This window comes from Hyperolius riggenbachi, chromosome 5 (genome assembly GCF_040937935.1).
Source record: "Hyperolius riggenbachi isolate aHypRig1 chromosome 5, aHypRig1.pri, whole genome shotgun sequence".
Lineage (NCBI taxonomy): Eukaryota > Metazoa > Chordata > Amphibia > Anura > Hyperoliidae > Hyperolius > Hyperolius riggenbachi.
The window spans coordinates 237,132,133-237,158,822 of record NC_090650.1 but is presented as its reverse complement, the minus strand read 5'-3'; the positions used below and the strand labels follow the sequence as shown (position 1 = coordinate 237,158,822).

General features: G+C 48.3%; 1 protein-coding gene across 5 annotated transcripts in view; it reads left to right on the top strand.

The window, feature by feature from the left end:
* Positions 1 to 26,690, top strand: part of CDH12 (cadherin 12) — a 1,227,746-nt gene that overhangs the window by 1,162,421 nt on the left and 38,635 nt on the right. For all 5 annotated transcript variants that reach the window (XM_068236731.1, XM_068236730.1, XM_068236729.1 and 2 more), the window contains one exon: positions 24,431 to 24,684. In XM_068236731.1, coding sequence (XP_068092832.1) covers positions 24,431 to 24,684 — 254 coding nt within the window. The remainder of the gene's footprint in view (positions 1 to 24,430; positions 24,685 to 26,690) is intronic.

Here is a 26,690-nt window from a genome sequence, read left to right as displayed (position 1 = left end):
CACTGGATATTAGACAATATTCTAAATTTGATTACTCCTCAACTGCTGTCGCATATAGCTGCAATCCACAGGTAGCCTGTGCCTCCACCCTCCATGTTCTCAGCACATGCGACACGATAAGGAATGGACATATTGGGTCCATGTTTGATTGATAAAGGACCAAACATCAATCAACATGTCCATATTTCTATATATTTTTGTTATATTTCATGTTTACAACAAACCTAAGAATTGATCAGGTGTGTTTCCACCTTAAAGTGGTCGGAAACTCTGACATAACATTCAACAAAAATGTGTTTTGCTACGTTTTATTACTCATACAGTTATCATATTTGCTTTTGTGCATAAGTAATATTGTCTGTTTACAAATTACAAGATTCCAAAGTGTAGTTTTTCTTACCCTGAAAGCTGACATTGCATTTTATTCTTTTTCTATTATAATTGCTTTTTATTATATACTAGCTGGTCGCCCGGGTATGTATTTGGCTAGTGTTACCTCTGCCCACTTTTTCTAATCCTAACACACAATTACTCAAGGATGACCTAGTTTTTGAGCTTTGTGGTCTTTGGCATCAATAATTGGCATTGAAATGAAATAAATCTAATTGGCTGTGGCTCCACTCCTTTGAAAATCAATAGGTGAATTCTGATTAGCTTTTGTAGGCTCCACCCACTTTTCTGAATATTTTCTGAATATTAATCCCAGTCATCTAGCGACCAACTGTGCAAAGTTTAAGAAACCTGCCATTGACAGAGTAAGAAAAACAAAAGTTTACTTTCTTAAAACAGAAAGAATTTGCGATAATTCAGGTTGGAGTGAGCTTAAAATGTCTCCCAGTACATCACTGATGAATATATGCAAATTAACCATTGTTACCCTTAAAAACTAAACACACCTTCAGAACTGCTGGAATGCAATGATGTGTCAGTTTGTTAATTTGTACAGCGCCATAATAATCCAACATGCATACAGACTGTTTTGGATTGTTTGATCCTCATCAGTGCATGGCATGGATTGATTTAGCTCTATGCAGTAGGGCTTGTAACACCGAGAGGTACAGACTAACCAGCAAGCTCATGGTGACCCAGAACTCATTGGAGTGTGTAAGGGACTACAATGGTCCTAAAAGCCCCCTTACTAAGATGTTAAGAAAAAAAAAAGTTTGCTTTCTTAAAACAGAAAGAATTTGCGATAATTTAGGTTGGAGTGAGCTTGAGATGTCTCCCAGTGCAGCACTGCTGAATATATGCAAATTAACCTTTCTACCCTTAGAAGCTAAACACACCTCCAGTGTAACAGTGTAGAAATGGCTGCAGTTTACATTTTCCAGTGAAATTTGTATTTGTCTCTTTTTGGTTATGAGAATAAAAAGTATCCTATACTTTATTCCAGGTAATGTACTATGTGTGTGCCAAATTTCATTCAAATCCGTTCAGCCGTTTTTGCGTGATCGAGTAACAAACATCCAAACATCCAAACATCCAAACATCCGAACTTTCCCATTTATTATATTAGTAGGATTAAAATCTTCTAATGAGCTATTCTGAACACTGTGTGTGCCTAAAGCAGAGACAGCTTCTCAGAGAGTGTTTGTTTACATTCCAGTGTTGATACATTTGTGTTTAACAAGTAAAAAAGATACTGTTATCTCCAGTTTGGATACAGATTTGAAGCTGAATAGCAGTAGAAAGTACTTTGTTTAACCATTTCAGTGATGTTTTGCTAGATTTTTTTTCTGGGATAGTAGCTTTCAAGCTGTGCAGAATCTTTAGAGCAAAGTAGAAATGCTGGCTTTCAGACCACTTTAAGGGACCACTATTGTGAAAAATTGTAAAATTCAAAATGCATGTTTATGATATGAATAAAATGTACATTTGTTTATGAGTAAAATGCACTATAAACTTTTAATCCATCGCACTGTCTCTCACAGTAGGCAGCAAAAATCTGACAGATCTGTCAGGTCTCGGACTAGTCTCCTCATGGGGGATTATCAGGGTTTTATTTAATTTCAAAAGCAATCAATGAATGGCAGTTGCTTGGTTCGACTGCCAAAATAGCGGGAAAGTGAGTAGGGATGCTGGCCTGTATCCTTATACAGATAATTACCAGGGGGTGCTTTGGTAAAGATTAAAGGAAATGCTGCAAATCCCCCACAAGAAGATTGACTAGTTCACAAGCTGGTAGTGCTGTATGTGGATGTCATAATAATCAATCAGCAGCCAGAGGTTTTCCAATCCACTATAGAACAGTATATCAAACATAAAACATAATCCTCAGTGCTCTCTATTGCACTCCCGCACATTGTGAAGCCTGCAGACATCCAGTGCTCAATACTGGACAGTGACCCTCACTAAAAACATATGTGTAGGAGTCAGTGCTTATTTCTTACACAGGAAGGGGGGGGGGGGGTTATGTTTTATTCCAAAGACTCAAAGTCATTAAAAGCAAACACAACTCACATCATGGGCCCATGCACACTGGACCCTTTTGCATTAAAAAACCATCAATACAGTATTGCACAATAACCGGTGTAGTGCCAAGTGCTGAGAATGCCATCAGACTGTGGTTCAGAGAGTGCCCGTTCTCCTTTGCAACCAGGTTATTCAAGGATTCAGCGAAGGCCGAAATCTGGTAGTTCTCTGAGCCACAGTCTGGTGACTTTCTTAGCACTTGGCAATTTCCTGGTTATTGTGCAATAGTATCCTGATGTCTTTTGATTCAAAAGGGTCCAGTGTGCATGGACCTATGCTGTGAGCTGTGTTTTCTTTTAACCTCCCTGGCGGTAAGCCCGAGCTGAGCTCGGGCTATGCCGCGCAGGAGGATTTCTTTGCTTCTGGTGGGGCGATTCGCCCCATTCAAAGTGCCGTGCGCGCAGCCAGCACTTTGCTAGCTGCGCGCACAGCTCGATCGCCGCTGCTCTGCGGCGATCGCCTGCACGCAGCAACGGAAGAGGGCCCCCCCCCGCCAGAGCCCTGCGCTGCCCGGACCAATGAGTTCCGGGCAGCGCTATGGGCTGGATCGAGTGCGCATGACGTCAGGACGTCGGCTGACGTCCATGAGGTCATGCCGATCGTCGCCATGGCGACAGGAGAAGCCAAACAGGGGAACGCGTTATATACGCGCTCCCCTGTTTGCTATTGATGCCGGCGACGATCGCACTAGAGGGCCACATGCGCCCTCTAGTGGTGTTTCATGTAGCTACCACTCTGGTAGCTTTACATGAAACAAATTTTTTTTTTAAAAAAAAGCATTTTTGCCCATTTTTAAAAATAAATTAACCGCCAGGGAGGTTAATGACTTTGAGTTGTTGCAATAAAGTGTAATGTAAAGTGTTGTTGCAATAAGGTGTAAGTGTAACCCCCCCCCCCCCCCCCCCCAATGTATGAACTAAGCCCTGAATCCTGCATATATGTTTTTTGGAGACATTCCTATCTCGAATATTGGGTGTCTACAGGCTTCACAGTGTGCAGGATTGCAATAGAAAGCACTGAGGATTATATTTTATCTAGTTAAAAAAAAAGATCTGTCAGAATTGTACATCCTTCTGTAAGCAACAGAAAGATAGGAGTAAAGTAATGTATGGTGCATCTTACTCTGGGGGAAATGTACGTCTTATACATGTGTGTTTTACTTATTTATATATTTTTTTTGCAATAGTGGTTATTTAAAAGTGGGCTCAAGTATATTTATTATTATTATTATTATTTATTGTATTTATAAAGCGCCAACATTTTACGCAGCACTGCACAATAGATAAAAGGGTTAACATACAAGGTAGGACATACAGGAAACTCACAACAAAACAAGATCATGCAAATGATTTGATAATACATTGTCATAGGTCAAAATAGAGATTGTTCTAGTCAGGGGCGTAGCTAGAAATGACTGGGCCCCATAGCAAAAAAAAATTATGCCCCCCCCCACGACCTTCCAACCCCATGGACCTCGGACCTCCCACCCAAACATTTTGTGGGGAGTTCTGATTTCCCCACAAAATGCAACCAGATTGTCGGCAGATTTCCCAACAAAATGCAACCAGATTGTCGGCAGATTTCCACACACAATGCAACCAGATTGTCGGCAGATTTCCCAACAAAATGCAACCAGATTGTCGGCAGATTTCCACACAATATGCAACCAGATTGTCGGCAGATTTCCCCACAATATGCAGCCAGATTGTCGGCAGATTTCCCCACAAAATGCAACCAGATTTTTGGCAGATTTCCCTACAATATGCAACCAGATTGTCGGCAGATTTCCCCACAATATGCAGCCAGATTGTCGGCTGATTTCCCCACAAAATGCAACCAGATTTTTGGCAGATTTCCCTACAATATGCAACCAGATTGTTGGCAGATTTTCCTACAATATGCAACCAGATTGTTGGCAGATTTCCCTACAATATGCAACCAGATTGTCGGCAGATTTCCCAACAAAATGCAACCAGATTGTTGGCAGATTTCCCCACAAATTACAATCAGATTGTCGCCAAATTTCCCCACAAAATGCAATCAGATTGTCGCCAGATTTCCCCACAAAATGCAATCAGATTGTCGCCAGATTTCCCCACAAAATACAGTATATGTAGTTAGGTCTATAGTGGGCTAACATTAATTACCTGGAGGGAGGGTGGTTGGGCAGGCTGGTACACTATTTGCGGTGCAGGCGGCACTGTGCTGGGTAGGCAGTTAGGTAGCTGGGTGGGAGGGTAGGCAGATAGGTAGACGGGTGGGCAGTTAGGTAGCCGGGTGGGAAGTTAGGTAGAAGGGTGGGCAGTTAGGTAGCCGGGTGGGGAGTTAGGTAGCCGGGTGGCAGGGTGGGCAGTTAGGTAGCTGGGTGGCAGGGTGGACAGGTAGGTAGCTGGGTGGGCAGTTAGGTAGCCAGGTGGGAGGGTGGGCAGTTAGGTAGTGGGCAGCTAGGTTGCCGGGTGGGAGAGTGGGCAGTTAGGTAGCCGAGTAGGAGGGTGGGCAATTAGGTAAACGGGTGGGAGGGTGGCCAATTAGGTAGCCGGGTGGGAGGGTGGCCAGTTAGGTAGTGGGCAGTTAGGTAGCCGGGTGGGAGAGTGGGCAGTTAGGTAGTGGGAAGTTAGGTAGCCGGGTGGGAGGGTGGCCAGTTAGGTAGCCGGGTGGGAGGGTGTCCAGTTAGGTAGTGGGCAGTTAGGTAGCCGGGTGGGAGAGTGGGCAGTTAGGTAGTGGGCAGTTAGGTAGCCGGGTGGGAGGGTGGCCAGTTAGGTAGCCGGGTGGGAGGGTGGCCAGTTAGGTAGTGGGCAGTTAGGTAGCCGGGTGGGAGGGTGGGAAGTTAGGTAGCCTGGTGGGAGGGTGGGCAGTTAGGTAGTGGGCTGTTAGGTAGCCGGGTGGGAGGGTGGGCTGTTAGGTAGCCGGGTGGGAGGGTGGGCTGTTAGGTAGCCGGGTGGGAGGGTGGCCAGTTAGGTAGTGGGCAGTTAGGTAGCTGGGTGGGAGGGTGGGCAGTTAGGTAGCTGGGTGGGAGGGTGGGCAGTTAGGTAGCCATCAGTTAGGTAGCCGGGTGGGAGGGTGGCCAGTTAGGTAGCCGGGTTGGAGGGTTGCCAGTTAGGTAGTGGGCAGTTAGGTAGCCGGGTGGGCAGTTAGGTAGCCGGGTGGGAGGGTGGGCAGTTAGATAGTGGGCAGTTAGTTAGCTGGGTGGGCAGGTAGGTAGCCGGTTGGGAGGGTGGAAAGTTAGGTAGCCGGGTGGGAGGGTGGGCAGTTAGGTAGCCGGGTGGGCAGTTAGGTAGTGGGCAGTTAGGTCACCGGGTGGGCAGTTAGGTAGCCAGGTTGGAGGGTGGGCAGTTAGGTAGCCAGGTGGGCAGTTAGGTAGTGGGCAGTTAGGTATCCGGGTGGGAGGGGAGGTAGCCGAGTAGTTAGTGGGGTAGGGGCTTGACCCTTATCCCCCCTGCCTCACCTGGGGTCCCCCCTCCTTCCATCAGTGAGAGAGCGGCATATACAGGAAGCTCCGGCGGGGTAATCAGCTGCTAGAGGTTCAGCTGCTTCCCGGGCTACGGTGTCTTCTCTGTATTGCTGCTCGCAATAAACCAGGAAGTGGTGCGAGCAGCAATACAGAGGAGACAGCGTAGCCCGGAGGCAGCTGAACCTCTAGAGGCTGATTACCCCCGCCAGGAGCTTTCTGTATATGCCGGCCGCTCTCGCGCCGCTGATTAAAGGAGGGGGGACCCGAGGTGAGGCGGGGGGGGCGCCAAGGTGAGGGAGGGGGGCCCCGCCCGACCGGCGGGGAAAAAAAAAAAAAACGGCCTTAGGTATAGGAGAGGAGATGTCCTCTCAGGCAGCTGCGGGCCCCCTGTGACGTAGCGCTGCTGCGGGGCCCCGTAGCAGCGCTATGGCTGCTATCCCCAATGCTACGCCACTGGTTCTAGTCCACAAAAGGGGTGATTTTTAGTAAGATTGCATAATCAAGCTGGAAACTAAGGGAGAGGGACCTGCAAGAGGCTTACAATCTAAAGGGTGGGGGTGGAGACAATAGGTGTATCTGTTGAGAGGGTGTCTAACAGAACATATTATGGTGCTGATGTAGGGGGGTATGCGAGCATGAAAGGGTGAGTCTTTAGAGCTTGTGTGAAGGTATTAAAGGTGGGGGCGAGTCTGGTGGCTGGAGGGAGCGAGTTCCAGAGAGCAGCTTATTGCGGCTGGACCTGGCATTCCAGGGGCCACAGCAAACAGGGAGCGAATGCCTAGTAGTAGAATAGATAGGAATAAGGTTATGCCGAGGGCATGTGTGGGTAGAGTGTGGGGGGGTGGGAAGGGAGGTGCATGGGGGTTGAGGGCCAAAAGGGAGTCTAAGGGCAGAAGGGGAGAGGGTGCGGGGAAACAGAAGGGGGACAAGGTGTAGAAGGAGGTGGAGGTAGAGCATGTGGTGATGGGGGATAGCGAGATGGGGAGGGAGATAGCTTGGAAATGGTGGAGGGGTCAGGGAGTGAATAGGAGGGAAGGGATACATTTTGCACTGAAGGGATAAGGTAGGATGGGGTGTGGAGAGTGGAAGCATAGACAGGGGAACAGCAGTTAGACCAAGATGAGATACATGTCACCAATGATGTGGCTAAAGGGGTTCAGCAAAGTTGCATCAATAATCAATCTGGTAAGGAGCAGTCCACAGGAGATCAGCAGTGAAGTTGGCAGAACATCAATGATGGCAAAAAAGTCCAGTTGTGTGTGATTGGTAGATGGGGTTTCTGGTTGGTAATGACGTAACTTGTCTGGAGGTCGGCGATGGATCAGTTGGTGGGGAGTTCAGCAGTGGAGCAGCCAGCGAAGATCAGCAGTGGTGTGGTTGGTGAGGCACGGTGAAACCATCAATAGTTTGGTAAGAGGATGTGCAGTGCTTAAATTTAGCTGGCTGTATGTTTAGCTGGCTGTATGTTTAGCCGGTGTATGTTCAATATGGTATTGAAGGCAGTGCAGTTTCTAGGTTAAAATGCACCCAGGGCGAGGGTGTAAAAATTGCCCCCCCCCCCCCCCCGAGCAAGGTATGGGTGCCCGCAGTATAGGTAGCCAAGAATAGGTACCCCAGTATAGGTAGCCAGGCATAGGTGAGCCAGTATAGTTGCCCCCGCTATAGGTTCGCCAGGTAGGTGCCTCCAGTATAGGTAGCCAGTATAGTTGCCCCCAGTATAGGTTAGATAGGCAGGCACCCCCGGTATAAGTTAGATAGGTAGGTGCCCCAGTACAGGTTAGCTAGGTGGGTGCCTTTAATATAGGTAGCCAGAATAGTTGCCCCAGCATAGGTTAGATAGGTAGGTGCCCCCAGTATAGGTTATTTAGGTAGGTGCCTGCAATATAGGTAGCCAGTATAGTTGCCACCTGTATAGGCTAGCTAGGTAGGTGCCCCCAATACAGGTTAGATAAGTGCCCCCAGTATAGGTTAGATAGGTAGCTGCCCCCCTGTGTAGGTTAGATTAGGTAGCTGCCCCCCAGTGTAGGTTAGATAGGTAGCTGCCCCCCAGTGTAGGTTAGATTAGGTAGGCGCCCCCCAGTGTAGGTTAGATAGGTAGCTGCCCCCCAGCGTAGGTTAGATTAGGTAGCTGCCCCCCAGTATAGGTTAGATAGGTAGCTGCCCCCCAGTATAGGTTAGATAGGTAGCTGCCCCCCAGTGTAGGTTAGATTAGGTAGGTGCCCCTTAGTATAGGTTAGATAGGTAGTTGCCCCCCCAGCGTAGGTTAGATTAGTTAGCTGCCCCCCAGTTAGTGTTGGGCGAACATCTAGATGTTCGGGTTTGGCCGAACAGGCCGAACATGGCCGCGATGTTCGGGTGTTCGACCCGAACTCCGAACATAATGGAAGTCAATGGGGACCCGAACTTTTGTGCTTTGTAAAGCCTCCTTACATGCTACATACCCCAAATTTACAGGGTATGTGCACCTTGGGAGTGGGTACAAGAGGAAAAATTTTTTTTAGCAAAAAGAGGTTATAGTTTTTGAGAAAATCGATTTTAAAGTTTCAAAGGGAAAACTGTCTTTTAAATGCGGGAAATGTCTGTTTTCTTTGCACAGGTAACATGCTTTTTGTCGGCATGCAGTCATAAATGTAATACATATAAGAGGTTCCAGGAAAAGGGACCGGTAACACTAACCCAGCAGCAGCACACGTGATGGAACAGGAGGAGGGTGGCGCAGGAGGAGAAGGCCACGCTTTGTGAGACACAACAACCCAGGCCTTGCATGAGGACAAGAAGCGTGCGGATAGCATGCTTTGTACCGCCATGCAGTCATAAATGTAATAAAGATAAGTGGTTCAATAAACAGGGACCACGCGGCAACGCTAACCCAGCAGCAGCAGACGTGATGGAACAGGAGGAGGCGCAGGAGGAGAAGGCCACGCTTTGTGAGACACAACAACCCAGGCCTTGCATGAGGACAAGAAGCGTGCGGATAGCATGCTTTGTACCGCCATGCAGTCATAAATGTAATAAAGATAAGAGGTTCCATAAACAGGGACCGGCAACGCTAACCCAGCAGCAGCAGCAGCACACGTGATGGAACAGGAGCAGGCGCAGGAGGAGAAGGCCACGCTTTGTGAGACACAACAACCCAGGCCTTGCATGAGGTACCGCCATGCAGTCATAAATGTAATAAAGATAAGTGGTTCAATAAACAGGGACCACGCGGCAACGCTAACCCAGCAGCAGCAGACGTGATGGAACAGGAGGAGGCGCAGGAGGAGAAGGCCACGCTTTGTGAGACACAACAACCCAGGCCTTGCATGAGGTACCGCCATGCAGTCATAAATGTAATAAAGATAAGTGGTTCAATAAACAGGGACCACGCGGCAACGCTAACCGAGCAGCAGCAGACGTGATGGAACAGGAGGAGGCGCAGGAGGAGAAGGCCACGCTTTGTGAGACACAACAACCCAGGCCTTGCATGAGGACAAGAAGCGTGCGGATAGCATGCTTTGTACCGCCATGCAGTCATAAATGTAATAAAGATAAGTGGTTCAATAAACAGGGACCACGCGGCAACGCTAACCCAGCAGCAGCAGACGTGATGGAACAGGAGGAGGCGCAGGAGGAGAAGGCCACGCTTTGTGAGACACAACAACCCAGGCCTTGCATGAGGACAAGAAGCGTGCGGATAGCATGCTTTGTACCGCCATGCAGTCATAAATGTAATAAAGATAAGAGGTTCCATAAACAGGGACCGGCAACGCTAACCCAGCAGCAGCAGCAGCACACGTGATGGAACAGGAGCAGGCGCAGGAGGAGAAGGCCATGCTTTTTGAGACACAACAACCCAGGCCTTGCATGAGGACAAAAAGCGTGCGGATATAGCAGCAATGCTTTTTGCCGCCATGCAGTCATAAATGTAATACAGATGAGAGGTTCAATAAACAGGGACCGGAAACGCTACACCATCCCAGATGTTCATTGGTCATGTTACTTGGTTGGGGTCCTGGAGTGTTGCGTAGTCATTTCCAATCCAGGATTGATTCATTTTAATTTGAGTCAGACGGTCTGCATTTTCTGTGGAGAGGCGGATACGCCGATCTGTGACGATGCCTCCGGCAGCACTGAAACAGCGTTCCGACATAACGCTGGCTGCCGGGCAAGCCAGCACCTCTATTGCGTACATTGCCAGTTCGTGCCAGGTGTCTAGCTTCGATACCCAATAGTTGAAGGGTGCAGATGGATTGTTCGACACAGCTACGTCATCTGACATGTAGTCCTTGACCATCTTCTCCAGGCGATCGGTGTTGGAGGTGGATCTGCACGCTTCCTGTTCAGTGGGCTGCTGCTGCATGGGTGTCAGAAAATGTTCCCACTCCAAGGACACTGCCGATACCATTCCCTTTTGGGCACTAGCTGCGGCTTGCGTTGTTTGCTGCCCTCCTGGTCGTCCTGGGTTTGCGGAAGTCAGTCTGTCGGCGTACAACTGGCTAGAGGAGGGGGAGGATGTCAATCTCCTCTCTAAAGTCTCCACAAGGGCCTGCTGGTATTCTTCCATTTTGACCTGTCTGACTCTTTCTTCAAGCAGTTTTGGAACATTGTGTTTGTACCGTGGATCCAGAAGGGTATAAACCCAGTAATTGGTGTTGTCCAGAATGCGCACAATGCGTGGGTCGCGTTCAATGCAGTCTAGCATGAATTGAGCCATGTGTGCAAGAGTCCTACCAGAATCCTCATCATCCTCTTGTGAGCGTTGTGATAGTTGTTGTGATGCATCATAGTCGTCACCTTCCTCCTGGTCTGCTTCTGCTGACCATTCGCGCTGAATTGTGGAAGTCCAACGTGCACCGCTCTGGCCCTCGTCAGTGGTGGCATGAAATTCCTGCTCCAACTCCAGCTGTTCCTCCTCCTCTTCTTCGTCATAGCTGCTGGGGCCAGCGTTCCCTGAGGCGGATGGCCTGATGTTGGTACCATCACGCTGATCGTTTTCTCCTTCAGATTCCCCCAGTTGCATCATGACAGCTGTTTCCTTGATTTTCAACATTGACCTCTTCAGTAAACACAGCAGTGGTATGGTAATGCTGACTGAAGAGTTGTCACTGCTCACAAGCAACGTGGATTGCTCAAAATTTTGGAGGACTTGGCAGAGGTCCAACATGTTGGCCCAATCGGATCCACAGAAGCTTGGCAGCTGTCCGGATGCGCCTCGGTACTGCGCCGTCATGTACTGGACCACTGCACTCTTCTGCTCACTAAAGCGTGCTAGCATGTGCAGCGTAGAATTCCAGCGCGTAGGGACATCACACAGCAAGCGATGGTGGGGGAGATTGAAGCGCTCCTGCATCTTGGCGAGTGCCCCCGAAGCAGTACTGGAATTTCTACAATGTTTGGCCACTCGAAGCACCTTCAACAGAAGATCGGCCACGCCTGGGTATGTCCTCAGGAACCGCTGAACTACTAGGTTCATCACGTGCGCCAGGCAAGGGATGTGTGTCAGCTTAGCCAACCTTAAAGCGCGAATGAGATTACTCCCATTATCACACACAACCATGCCCGGTTTCAAGTCCAGCGGTGCCAGCCACAAATCCGTCTGTTCCTTTATTCCCTTCCAAATTTCCTCCCCTGTGTGCTGCTTATCCCCAAGGCAGATCAGCTTCAGCAACGCTTGCTGACGCATGCCAACAGCTGTGCTGCACTGCTTCCACGATCCTACTGCTGCTGGGTTAGCGTTTCCGGATGAGGTACAGCTTTGAGATGCGTTGGAGGAGAAGGAGTCAGAGAGGTAGGTGCTGATGTTGTTATCCAGTGGGAGGGACGGCGGTGCAGCTGTTTGCAGCGTGGGCAACACCCGCGCCGTAGCAGGTGAGGAATCGCTGCCAGGCTCCACAAGGTTCACTCAGTGCGCGGTAAGGGAGATGTATCGACCCTGTCCGAACGCACTCGTCCAAGTGTCAGTGGTGAGGTGAACCTTGCAGGCAACGGCATTCTTCAAGCTTCGGGTTATTTTGCTGACCACGTGCTCATGCAACTCAGGCACTGCAGAGCGCGCAAAGTGGTAGCGGCTGGGAACCACGTAACGTGGGATGGCCACTGACATCATGCCCTTGAAGCTGTTTGTCTCCACCACTCGATATGGCAGCATTTCGCAGGCCAGAAGCTTGGCTATGCTGGCTGTTACTGCCACGGCCCGGGGGTCATTTGCTGGCAATTTCCTCTTGCGCTCAAAGATCTCCGACACAGACAACTGAACCGTAGCGCTGCACACGGAAGGGCTGTTGGTTGTTGTGTTTGATGAACACTGGGAGACCTCAAGAGCACTACTCCAGAAAGTGACAGTGTCAGCGTCGTCTGATGTTTGTGAATGTTGTGAACCACGCAATGGCTGGGCTACTGCTGCTGCTGAGTCTGCGGGTCTGGTGGTGAGTCTGGTGAACCCAAGGGAGGCAGTGTTGCTGGTACCCTGTCCTGCCGCGTTTGCCCACAGAGTGGGATGTTTGGATAGCATGTGGCGGCTCATGCTGGTGGTGGAGAGGTTGTTAATACTTTTCCCCCTGCTCAGGCGGGTCTTGCACACCTTGCAAATCGCCATGGTAACATCCTCAGTGCAGTCTTCAAAGAAAGCCCAGACTTTGGAGCACCTGCCTCCTTGCTGGCGATTTCTGTTTGCTCCTCTTTTGCCTCTCACTTGAACTTCCACGCTTGTGGTGCCTGAAATTGCGCGCCGCCTACCTTGTGGCACAAGGTGAACTCGTGCAGCAGTGGGTTCTTCAACAGACTCATCTGTGCTGCTGCTACGACGGCGATGTTCTCGTTCACAAACAAAATCTGGGTCTCTGTCCACATTGTCCATACCCTCCTCTTCCATCTCCTCAAACTCGTCATATGTCATTGTGGGGGGCCGCCGCCGTGGAGTAGAGCTCCCCAGAACAACCTCTGCGTAGCTCACTCCAACATCGTCTTCCAGATCTTGTCGGCCGACCTCCTGCAATTGCAACCCCTCCTGCCCAACTTGCTCTGGGATTTGGGTTTCCGAGTCCTCCTCGGACTCGCCTTGTATTTCAGTGTGCGGTGCATTTCCCACAGTTAATGGTTGTGAATCCGGGCACAACATTTCTGGCTGTTCCTCCATTGACCTTTGAAAGGTGGAAGTTTGTTGGGCTGAGAATAGCTCCTGCGAATACCCCATTGTGTCCTGAGGTAATTCATCGGACTGGTTATCTGGCAGTTGTGTGCGTGGTGTCGCTGCCGGTTGTGTCAGCTTTGTGCCCACTGGCTCCTTGTAACTGGCTGAGGACTCGGACCTCGTGCGTGATGTGCTGGTGCTGCTTAACCCACTGCTGGACGCTTGAGAGGTCATCCAAGTAATTATCTGGTCCTGTTCTTTTGGATCTGTGAGGGTTGTTGTCCTGGACAACATGGGCGGTATTGAGTGGGTTTTCTTGGGTGCTCCCCTGTGGCCTGTACGTGAACCGTCAGGGGAAACACCTCTTCCCTTGCCCCTTCCTCTTTCACCGGATTTCTTCCTCATTTCACTTATCCTTACAGTACACGCTGACTGGTAGCAGTACAGTGGCAGTACAGAAATGCTATACAGTACCACTATTCCCAGCAGCGACACAGAGCACAATGCTATACAGTGGCGGGTGAGCGGTGTACCACTATTCCCAGCAGCGACACAGAGCACAATGCTATACAGTGGCAGGTGAGCGGTGTACTACTGTTCCCAGGCCCAGCAGACACAGAGTGGAAGTAAACACAATGCTATATAGTCTGGCTGAGCGGTGTACACAGAGTGGCAGTACACACAATGCCTTTAAAGTCTGGCTGAGCGGTGTACACAGAGTGGCAGTACACACAATGCTATATAGTCTGGCTGAGCCGTGTACACAGAGTGTCAGTAAACAATGCTATATATAGCGTGGCTGAGCGAGGTACACAGTGGCAGTACACACAATGCTATATAGTCTGGCTGAGCGGTGTACACACAGTGTCAGTAAACAATGGTATATAGTCTGGCTGAGCGGTGTACACAGAGTGTCAGTAAACAATGGTATATAGTCTGGCTGAGCGGTGTACACAGAGTGGCAGTAAACAATGGTATATAGTCTGGCTGAGTGGTGTACACAGAGTGGCAGTACACACAATGCTATATAGTCTGGCTGAGCGGTGTACACAGAGTGGCAGTACACACAATGCTATATAGTCTGGCTGAGCGGTGTACACAGAGTGGCAGTACACACAATGCTATATAGTCTGGCTGAGCGGTGTACACAGAGTGGCAGTACACACAATGCTATATAGTCTGGCTGAGCGGTGTACACAGAGTGGCAGTACACACAATGATATATAGTCTGGCTGAGCCGTGTACACAGAGTGGCAGTACACACAATGCTATATAGTCTGGCTGAGCCGTGTACACAGAGTGTCAGTAAACAATGCTATATATAGTGTGGCTGAGCGAGGTACACAGTGGCAGTACACACAATGCTATATAGTCAGGCTGAGCCGTGTACACAGAGTGTCAGTAAACAATGGTATATAGTCTGGCTGAGCGGTGTACACAGAGTGTCAGTAAACAATGGTATATAGTCTGGCTGAGCGGTGTACACAGAGTGGCAGTAAACACAATGCTATATATAGCGTGGCTGAGCGAGGTGCACAGTGGCAGTACACACAATGCTATATAGTCAGGCTAAGCCATGTACACAGAGTGTCAGAAAACACAATGCTATATATAGCGTGGCTGAGCGAGGTGCACAGTGGCAGTACACACAATGCTATATAGTCAGGCTGAGCCGTGTACACAGAGTGTCAGTAAACAATGGTATATAGTCTGGCTGAGCGGTGTACACAGAGTGTCAGTAAACAATGGTATATAGTCTGGCTGAGCGGTGTACACAGAGTGGCAGTAAACACAATGCTATATAAGCGTGGCTGAGCGAGGTGCACAGTGGCAGTACACACAATGCTATATAGTCAGGCTAAGCCGTGTACACAGAGTGTCAGAAAACACAATGCTATATATAGCGTGGCTGAGCGAGGTGCACAGTGGCAGTACACACAATGCTATATAGTCAGGCTGAGCCGTGTACACAGAGTGTCAGTAAACAATGGTATATAGTCTGGCTGAGCGGTGAACACAGAGTGGCAGTTAACACAATGCTATATATAGCGTGGCTGAGCGAGGTGCACAGTGGCAGTACACACAATGCTATATAGTCAGGCTAAGCCGTGTACACAGAGTGTCAGAAAACACAATGCTATATATAGCGTGGCTGAGCGAGGTGCACAGTGGCAGTACACACAATGCTATGTAGTCTGGCTGAGCTGTGTACACAGAGTGGCAGTAAACACAATGCTATATATAGCGTGGCTGAGCGAGGTACACAGTGGCAGTACACACAATGCTATATAGTCAGGCTAAGCCGTGTACACAGAGTGTCAGAAAACACAATGCTATATATAGCGTGGCTGAGCGAGGTGCACAGTGGCAGTACACACAATGCTATATAGCCAGGCTAAGCCGTGTACACAGAGTGTCAGAAAACACAATGCTATATATAGCGTGGCTGAGTGAGGTACACAGTGGCAGTAAACAATGCTATATATATAGTGTGGCTGAGCGAGCGGTGTACTACTGTTCCCAGCAGCAACACACAATGACTGGGGGGGACCCTGGCTAGCGTGGCTGGAGAGCGAACTACCCTGCCTGCCTACCCAAAGCTAAAACCACAGACAAATGGCGGAGATATGACGTGGTTCGGGTATTTATTTACCCGAACCACGTGACCGTTCGGCCAATCAGAGCGCGTTCGGGCCCGAACCACGTGACCCGTTCGGCCAATCACAGCGCTAGCCGAACATTCAGGGAACGTTCGGCCATGCGCTCTTAGTTCGGCCATTTGGCCGAACGGTTTGGCCGAGCACCGTCAGGTGTTCGGCCGAACTCGAACATCACCCGAACAGGGTGATGTTCTGCAGAACCCGAACAGTGGCGAACACTGTTCGCCCAACACTACCCCCAGTGTAGATTAGATAGGTAGCTGCCCCCCAGTGTAGGTTAGACAGGTAGCTGCCCCCCAGTGTAGGTTAGATAGGTAGCTGCCCCCCAGTGTATGTTAGATTAGGTAGGTGCCCCCCAGTATAGGTTAGATTAGGTAGCTGCCCCCCAGTGTAGGTTAGATTAGGTAGGTGCCCCCCAGTAAAGGTTAGATTAGGTAGGTGCCCCCCCCCCCCAGTATAGGTTAGATAGGTGGCTGCCCCCCAGTGTAGGTTAGATAGGTAGCTGCCCCCAGTGTAGGTTAGATAGGTAGCTGCCCCCCAGTGTAGGTTAGATAGGTAGCTGCCCCCCAGTGTAGGTTAGAGTAGGTAGCTGCCCCCCAGTGTAGGTTTGAGTAGGTAGCTGCCCCCCGGTGTAGGTTAGATAGGTAGCTGCCCCCAGTGTAGGTTAGATAGGTAGCTGCCCCCCAGTGTAGGTTAGATTAGGTAGGTGCCCCCTAGTGTAGGTAAGATTAGGTAGGTGCCCCTCAGTACAGGTCAGATAGGTAGCTGCCCCCCAGCGTAAGTTAGATTAGGTAGGTGCCCCCCAGCGTAGGTTAGATTAGGTAGGTGCCCCCCAGTATAGGTTAGATAGGTAGCTGCCCCCCTATAATGGAGGGGGGAGCCGGAGCCGCGGGGAGGGCAGCCCACCTCTCCCTCCCTCTCCTCTCCCGGGTCGCCCTCCGTGCTCCCCCCTCCAGACTGCAGAGTAATGCGCAGGGAGCGCTGTATACAACATTCCTCCCTGCGTTCCAAGCGCTGCTCTCTCGCCGCCGGTCTCTTCCTCTCTGCCTATACGACGATACACACGCTACTTCCGGCTAACAGGAAGCAGCGTGTGTATCATCGAATAGGCAGAGAGGAAGAGACCGGCGGCGAGAGAGCAGCGCTTGGAACGCAGGGAGGTATGTTGTATACAGCGCTCCCTGCGCATTACTCTGCAGTCTGGAGGGGGGAGCACGAAGGGCGACCCGGGAGAGGAGAGGGAGGGAGAGGTCGGGCTGTCCTCCCCGCGGCTCCGGCTCCCCCCTCCATTATAGCGCCCTCCTCCCAACAGCGCCCCGGGCGGCGGCACGCCCCGCACAGCCCAAGAAACGGGCGGGATTGAAGGTACTTTGCAGGGTGTAGAAAATCAGCAGATGAACAACAGCCCAGAGTTTTGTGCTAGTTCACTTATGTTCCCTTCTGGCTCAATTCTGGTATAATTCTGTTTGTCTAAAGTACCCTTAAAATGAATACCCTTTAAATGTATACCCTTAAATGTATACACTGCTGACCAAGGTCATGCTGACTATATGATCTGCTAATATATCCCTGACTAGATTGATGCTAACAAGCTAATATACTAGACACTAGACTCTAGCCACACAGAGGCAGGGCCAGTCTAAAGATATGCAAATTGTGACTAATGAAATGAAATAGGCAAATTATAGCACAGGAAGAAGCCCCAATTATTAACACTTATAATTAAGCAGATTGATGCAGAATTTAGAATTTAAGCATACAGCCAGGAAAATGAATCAGTTGCATACCATAAAAGCAGATTGATGCAGAATTTAGAATTTAAGCATACAGCCAGGAAAATTATATTTTCTGTATTTCTGTATTTCTATTTGTCTGTATGTGTGTTCAGTCTGAGTGTAGGTTTATGTATAGTACTTTTGCATTGTGTGAACATGTGTGTTTGTATATGGCATGTTTATGTGTACATTTGTATATATGGTGTTTGTGTGTGTTCACATCAGATCATGTTTTACCTAAAGCCTGGTACACACTTTAAATTTTGATTGGCTAATGATTGGGCAATTTTACTACGCCCATGTAGTATGAGGGTGAACACATTTTTGAATATTATCAACAGATTGTGTAGATATACTTTCATAAGTGGTAAAATTGGTAAGTGATTGGCCAATTACAATTGAAGCTGTGTACCAGGCTTAAGTTTCAAGCAAACATCGATTGGACAGGCTTATTATTACTGTTGCTGGCGGGGGCATGGGTGGAAGCTGTGTGGAAAATGTTAAGAGATTGGTTAAAATGGTGTGGTCATTGGTCAATATTATAGACAATAATTCTGCTACAGCTATCTACTGGTTCAAGGGGGCAGATCAGGAACATTGATAGCTGTAAGATACTTATTGCTTACCTGATCTACAACACAGTGTGCTGGCTGGACAATCGTAGTGATGATCTGACACATTTCTGTTATAATAAACACATGTACCAACAGTGTAGGTAGTTCACTGGAACAAATGTACAATGAAGCTTATTGATTTTAAGCATTCTGTCATGTGCTGTGGGAGAAATAGCAGGTTCACTGCACATGACATGACATGTGCTTAAGTTATCACAGTTAAACTTCAATTCTCTTCTGTGCACTTCTATGTACTCCATTAAAGGCCATAGGATGATTTGGACACTCTATAGGAATTTAATTTCAATGTTATACCTTTAAAAAAATGTCCTTTACATGTTTTCAGCTGAAAAGGTGTAATGCCTGGTACATACCATGCAATTTCCCATCAAATCGACAGGTCGAACCAATAATTTCAGGACTGAGGTTTCCAATCGATTTTCCAATCAATTTTGTACGGAAATGACTGGAAAATTGATTGGAAAAACAATTGGAAATCTGATCAGACCTGTTGGAAATTATTGATTTAACCAGTCGATCTGATGGGAAATTGCATGGTGTGCACCAGGCATTAAACACTCACTTTAGGTTTCTGGCTAATTCACCTACTTGAACAAGACTGAATATAACTGGAGATTAGAGAAATAAATTGTTAACATCACAGCTGTAAAGACAATGCTGTAATCTTTAAAGAAAATAGAAGGTTTTATATAACAGGGGGAGTAAATAATATAAGGTGCAAGGTTACTTTTAAACTTACAGTATGTACACACACATGTACAATTACAGTCAAACCCAGGAATCAGGACTCAATCTCTTTGGCAGCTGTTCAAGGTCACGTTCTGTACAGACTTTCCGCTAGCCTTCAGTCTAGTGATGCATTCTGTTGCTATGAAGGGAGTGGATAGATGATGCTCATCATGAAGTGTCATGGATTGGAAGGGATTAAAAAGGAGAACAATGTACAAGATGGTTCCGCAGCCTAGATCTCTTGCTTATACATTAGGGGGCTGGGGGATTGGGGCAGCTGTATACACAGTACGATCTTGGCAGAGGCAGCCCTGGAATGCTGCCTCAGTTGAGAGTATCCAGCATGTGCACACCACTTTACTATTTGATAAACAAAAGGTGATTGTCTGTTTACTCTGAATTGGTGGTGTGCTTGCCAAAAGTCGACATATGCACGTTTCCTAGACAGAAGCCAGCTGGCATATTCATGTTTACTAGACAAAATGTAGCTGATTGTCTAAGACACGTGGCCCAGTGATGGTGCCTAGGAACTCACTAAGCTGAACCCCAACCATCTATGACCAACACTTGCTTGCTCAAGTAAGGTGCTCAGCTTTCAAGCCCCTTAAACTCCCTGTCTGGTATGCAGTCTTGTACAACTAATAATTGCAATGCAAAGCCACTGACATGAGTTCCAATTATGCTACCCCAAACCAAGTGGTCCAAAAAATTTGAAAGCAATTGGCAAAAGAGGGCAGAAAAGGCCCCACCACCTCCATCCTCCCTTTGCAAACTGTGCTTTACCGATATTGTGGGCAAGATGCTCATATCCCACCTTGTGCTAAGGGAGGTGTGGTGGGTAACCACCACACACCACCACACATGTGGGCGGGTACTGCTTAAGCTTATGGTGGAAGCTGGGAGCCCCTTTATAATAAGGGAAACGCAGATCCCCCTATCCTGATAAAAAGTTAAAGGAGTTAAATATATTTATAAGGAGAAAATAAATTTGATTTAATTTTACTTAACAGACAATAGTTAAATATTTACTAAAATAACATGAATGAATAAAAAATGTGTTCTGGGGTGTCATGTTGTGGTTTTTTTTTTTATACCTTATAATACAAAAATAAAATTCAAAAGGTGTGTCAGCAGGTAATGCATTTTTTAAAACACATCAGTAAGTGCTGCAGCTTGTTACGTGTCAGCAGGTGTTGCGTCTTTCTTTAAGAAGCCAGCGGATGTCATATGTCCCTGTTTAATGTCAAAAGGCGATGTGTTTCCCTCAAACATGTTGACAATTACGGTGTTTTCTCTGCAATGTAACTGGCTTCTTTGTGTCTTCCACTGGCACTGTAACATGCAAGTAGCAAGACCAAGAGCAGTGGGAGAGCAGTGGGAATCCTGTGTGTTCCAGCAAACCTAGACTGGATTCTTAAAAAAAAAAAAAAAAAAAAAAAAAGCTCTGTTATTAGCTGGAAATATTTGGCAGCCCTTATGTGGGCCATATCAGATCACAGTGTGGACTGTTGAAGGGTGAGTGAAAGAGCAGATTGTGTCGTTACCGTGTTGTAGTGCTACTGCAGTTGCAAACAACTTTTATTTCACTTAACTTTTAGCAATCCCCAAAAAGCACCATGTTAAATGAACTGTTTCACCACAAAAAATAGTATGAGAGAATAGCAGGAATAATAACCTATAAACTGTAGTAGGAGGTAGATAGTGAACTCCACATCCAACCACAAGTGCAGACAATTGGCAAAGAAACTCCCGTTTGCTCAAAAAAAGTCCCTGTCACCTCCTCCTGCCATGCAAAGTAGCGTATAGTGTGAGGGTCTGTAATTTTTCTTCACAACAGAACACGCTCTGCTGCCATTTGCCGGCTCCCAATCATGTGACCCTCATGGGGTTATGGAACCAAGGGGGCCTCATGCTATCACTTTGGCAGGGGGGGCCTATTTAGTCTAGTTACGCCCCTGGTGACAAGACTATATACGGTACCCTGTAAAAGCACTGTGAAAGATGTCAGTGCTGTATAAATTCATTGTTTTAGCACTTTTCACAACCTGACAGATGTATAAATGAAGATGTTGCATTCAGACTGTGCAGATTAAACAGTGATAAGCCCAGGGGCGCCTCTAGCCATTTTGTCACTCCAGGCAAGAAAACCTGTGGCGCCCCCCCTCCCCTCCCGTGGTGCCCCCCCCCTCCCATGGAGGGCCCCCCCATGACAATAATCTTAAAGTACCCCTGACCCAGACCTTGGTCCCGATATTTTTAATATCGATTACGTTATTGGTGTGGTGTGACTAGCACACAGCACCATCCACCCCCTCCAGTGCCCCTGTAGACCCCATTGTGCTCAGTCGTAATCTTCGACTGAGCAGAACGTCGAATATGGACGGGGAGGAAGTGGCAGTTCCTCGTCCCCTCTGCCCATCCATAATGCAGCCCCTTCACCTGACGCTCTAGTTCCACTCATGAACCACTGAAAACAGCGGGCCACAGAGCTGCGCTGTGTGCGGACTTGTGATTATTGAGATCGGATATCCTTCCAACCTCAATCACCACAAGACCGCACACAGCGCAGCTCCCCTGCGTGCTGTGTGCAGCAGATCATAACGGGAACTGAAGCGGCAGGTGGAGGGGGCTGAGTTGATGACTGGCACAGGGAGGAAGAACTGCCACTTCCTCCCTGCCCATATGTAATGTCAGAACGGGGGCTGCAGGGAGTGCTGGAGGTGGGAGGATGTTTGCTAGTCACACAGCACCAGGAAGGAAAACATATTAAAAATACTGGCGTCAGGGGTACATTAATGCAGCAATGTTTCACCATAAAATAATCATAATGCTGCAATGTTTCATCAGAAAATAATCTTAATGCAGCAATCTTTCACAGAAAATAATCGTAACGTGCAGTATACGTTACCTGTCTGTGTCCGCCAATGGCTCCGTCTCTGCTCTGCCCCACATACAGTACATGTGCCCTACGTGTTTACCAGCCTATATGTGGCTGGCTGTGTGATGTCACATACACACCCACATATACACCGGCGTAGGACACATGTATGTGAGCCAGAGCAGAGACGGACACTGCCAGGTAACCTATCCTGCACAGGGCACCTGGGGGCACCTGGGGACACATACACACCCACATATGATGTCACATACACACCCACATATACACCGGCGTAGGGCACATGTATGTGAGCCAGAGCAGAAACGGACACTGCCAGGTAACCTATCCTGCACAGGGCACCTGGGGACACATACACACCCACATATGATGTCACATACACACCCACATATACACCGGCGTAGGGCACATGTATGTGAGCCAGAGCAGAAACGGACACTGCCAGGTAACCTATACTGCACAGGGCACCTGGGGACAAACTTTACATTAGGGGATGGCGTCGGGTGGTCAGATGCGGCATCACAAGACCAATTGCTGATTAGTTTCAGCATGAAATTGATCAGGAATCAGCCTGTGGTGTATGGGCAGCTGACAGATTTCTCTCTGATCAGATTCGTTCAGAGAGAAATCTGTCTCTTGGTTGATCTACCTATCATGGCTAGATGTATGGGCTCCCAGAGCAAAGTCCTAGATAGTTACTCTGAGGGGCATAGCAACAGGGGGTGCAGAGGTAGCGACCGCATCAGGGCCCTGGGGCTAGAGGGGCCTCGAAGGGTCCACTCGCTATCACAGTAGTAGCTCTCTGTTGGTCCTGTGCTGGTAATAATCACTTCTATAGATACTTTGAATAGTAGTGATCATTAACAAACTGTTCCCCATCCCCTTCCTGCACCTCTGACACTGTAATTGCCATTGGCAGGTTTTGGTGCGCCGTATCAATTGTTATGTAAAGAGTGCTTGGGGGGGCCCATGTAAAACTTGCACATAGCTCCTTAGCTATGCCACTGCCAACTCATGCTGCTTCTTGGGGCACACAAAGATGGAGAAAGAGCTAATTGTCCTTAACTTTTAAAGAAGGGTATTTTGCAAGGAGAGGTTTGTACAATAATTTGCATAATATCTCCCAAAGTTAAAAAAACAAAACAAAAAAACTTCCGTGTTAGTAATTCTTGCTCTAACTTGTGTGTCAATGTTTAACTTCCCCACCCTTCTGCCCACTGTTAGCATGTATGCTGCTTTTTATTACTTCCCCCCACCCAGCAGGTGAGGGTCAGTGAGGGTTTTTATCAGGAGTGACGATCTCCTGGCAGCAGAGCTGATAAGAGCAGGGGAGTGTCAGTCTCCAGACAGGCAGCTGTGCACTATGAGCTGCTCAGAGCTGTGTATATCAGCATCATTTAGCTCATATGTTACAATGCCGATATACACAGCTCTGGGCTCACACAGTGCACAGCTGCCTTGTCCTCCTCTCTCTCCTCTGCACTGATCAGCATTGCTGCGCTGATTCCAGTCTCCCCCCTGCAGCTCACCTTCACCTCTGCCTGCTCATCACACAGGTGGGCACAGGAGAAGCGAAGCATAGTGGATGTGTCAGACAGCGGCAAGCCTAGGGACCCAAACTTCTGGCTGGCAGGGGCGGAGTTAGAGGTGGCGCCGCACGCAGCAGTAAACAAATCGTGTGGCTGCTGCTAGGGAGAGGGGTGGGACAGGGGATTAGGAGGAGGTGGAGTGGGTGGGACTCTAGTGAGAGGTTCCTGGCTAAAAGTCTATTGGCTGGGCCTGGGTGGGGGGCGTGCATACAGACTGCAGAGTGTAAATAAACCACGATCGGACACAAGCGCAGCTGCAGCTGATTGCAATAGCGGCGATTAGCCGCAGTCTCTCCCCCCCCCCCCCCGCAGCAGCGCCCCCCCCCCCCTTCATGCCGCTCCAAGCAGCTGCCTTTAGTGCCAGTGGCTTTAGGCGCCCCTGGATAAGCCATATATTGTATACTGACATACTTTAACACTACAGCACAAAAACTAAGAAGAGACCAGTATATCAGTCAGCAAGAACACAAACCACAACTATGAAAAACATCAATTATACAAACATAATAAAATAATCTTTTATCAATACTTTCTTCCTAAAAAAAAATAGTAAAAACAGTAATAATCTACTGTATTTATTCTGTACTGAAGTGCTTTAACACTATAGCACAAAAATTAAGTAGAGACCTGTATATCAGTCAGCAAGGACACAACTATGAAATCCATAAAGTAAACATAAATAATAATTTCTTTTATTTCATACTTTTTCAGCATTTAACAGTTTTATGATAACACCAATAGGGATAAATGTTGAATGGACAAATTAGTGTATGACCACTAGATGTCAGGCTTGGATAAGAATCTTTTCATTTTCTTCAGCAGTGACCCCTTTTCAGAGATTCTCATAAGGAAACCATTCCAGAGAATGCTGTTATGGTCTAATTGTTTTTGCCTCATCAAAAAGGGCAACACATTAAATAGGATGTGAAGAGATCCTTGAGCCAAAAGGCTTGTTTAAAATTCTAGTGCGTTCACATCCTTTTGTAAGCTCTCTAAATGGTTATCTGTCTTTATCTTGTTTCTGCGCAAATTGCTAGACTGTTTTAATATAAGCAATGCCACTGTGATTTTGACAGTGAAAAAGTCCTAAAACCATACATCTTGTGTTTCAGCCACTGGATTTTGAAACAAAAAAAGCATACACATTTAAAGTAGAAGCCTCCAATACTCATGTGGATCATCATATCAGCTCCGTGGGACCATTTAAAGACACAGCAACTGTGAAAATAAATGTGTTAGATGTGGATGAGCCTCCAATCTTCAGCAAGCCATTTTACACAATGGAAGTGTATGAAGACACTCCTATTGGCACTATCATAGGAGCTGTGACAGCACAAGATCTAGACATAGGAACCAGTCCTGTCAGGTATGGTCATTCATCTTGAATGTGCTTACATCTTTTTGATCATTTACATCATGGACCTGTACTAGCATATATATGTTCTATTGAAGCGTTCAGTGAGATTGATATGGAGACTGCCCTCTTCATCCCTTACAGTTACTGATATTCTGATATTAGGCTCTGTGTAATTAAAGGACCACTATAGCAAAAAAAAAGAAAAGAAAAAAAAACATTTCCTGAATGGCAGTTGCCAAGCCCAGATTTACATCAGAGGAGCCTTTAGGCACAAATGTTCTGGCACCCTACACTTTGCCATCCACAAACCTACAAATACCCGATGACCGCACCACAAATGTGCTGGCTGGCCCCAATGTCACTTGTCCCTTTCTTCTCCTGCCCAGAGTAGGTAGCCCCAAGTGTCTTAATATTGAGTGTACCTCTGGCTACCTTAATACTAAGTAGCTAGATGTGCCCCTGACTAAAGCGAGATCTCATCAGTGGAATGTCAAGAGCTGGGTGAGTAACCTCTTGATTACTCTCTCATCAGGACTCTGTATAAGGAAGGAGGGAGGGAGGCACTAGGGGAGGGGAGTGAGCTGCTTTACCATCACCAGGCGCCTGTAGGCACGAGCCTACAGTGTGTTATGGTAAATCCAGCACTGGGAGTTGCTAATAACGCCCGTTTCTAGGGCCGTGCGGCCCGTGCCGCCGCCCGGGGCGCTGTTGGGAGCTGTTGGGAGGTGGGCGCTGAAATGGAGGGGGGAGCCGGAGCCGCGGGGAGGGCAGCCCTACCTCTCCCTCTCTCTCCTGGGCCGCCCTCTGTGCTCCCCCCTCAGATGCAGAGCGCAGCAGCAGCCAGGGAGGGATCGCTGTATACAACATACCTCCCTGCGTTCCAAGCGCTGCTCTCTCGCCGCCTGTCTCTTCCTCTCTGCCTATACGATGATACACACGCTGGTTCCTGTTTAGCCGGAACCAGCGTGTGTATCATCGTATAGGCAGAGAGGAAGAGACCGGCGGCGAGAGAGCAGCGCTTGGAACGCAGGGAGGTATGTTGTATACAGCGCTCCCTCCCTGGCTGCTGCTGCGCTCTGCATCTGAGGGGGGAGCATGGAGGGAGCCCCAGGAGAGGGAGGGAGAGGTCTGGCTGCCCTCCCCGCGGCTCCGGCTCCCCTGTCCATTATGGGGGACAGCTACCTATCTAACCTACCCTGGGGGGTACCTACCTAATCTAACCTACACTGGGGGGCACCTACCTAATCTAACCTACACTGGGGGGCACCTACTTAATCTAACCTACGCTCTGGGGCAGCTACCTAATCTAACCTATACTGGGGGGCAGCTACCTAATCTAACATATATTGGGGGGCAGCTACCTAATCTAACCTATACTGGGGGGCAGCTACCCATCTAACCTATACTGGGGGGCACCTACCTATCTAACCTATGCTGGGGGTAAGTATTCTGGCTACCTATATTAGAGGCACCCACCTAGCTAACCTGTACTGGGGCACCTACCTATCTAACTTATACCGGGGGCGTCTGCCTATCTAACCTATACTGGGGGCAACTATACTGGCTACCTATACTGGAGGCACCTACCTGGCTAACCTATAGCGGGGGCAACTATACTGGCTCACCTATGCCTGGCTACCTATACTGGGGTACCTATTCTTGGCTACCTACACTGGGGGGACCTATACTAAGTGCAACTAGACCTGACTAACCTATACTGCGGGCACCCATACCTTGCTTGGGGGGGGGGAGGGGGGCGCAATTTTTACACACTCGCCCTGGGTGCATTTTAGCCTAGAAACTGCACTGTTGCTAATTCTAACTGCCAAAATAGTAAGATACCAGCCAGCACCCTACTCACTTGCACACTATTTTGGCAGTTAGACTTAGCAACTGCTATTCATAGAATGCCTTTGAAAACAAAGATAACCCTGAGAATCCCCTGTGAGGAGATGAAGTAGTCCAAAACCTGTCAGTTTTGAACTGCTTACTTTTTTTGCTGCAGTGAGCCTATA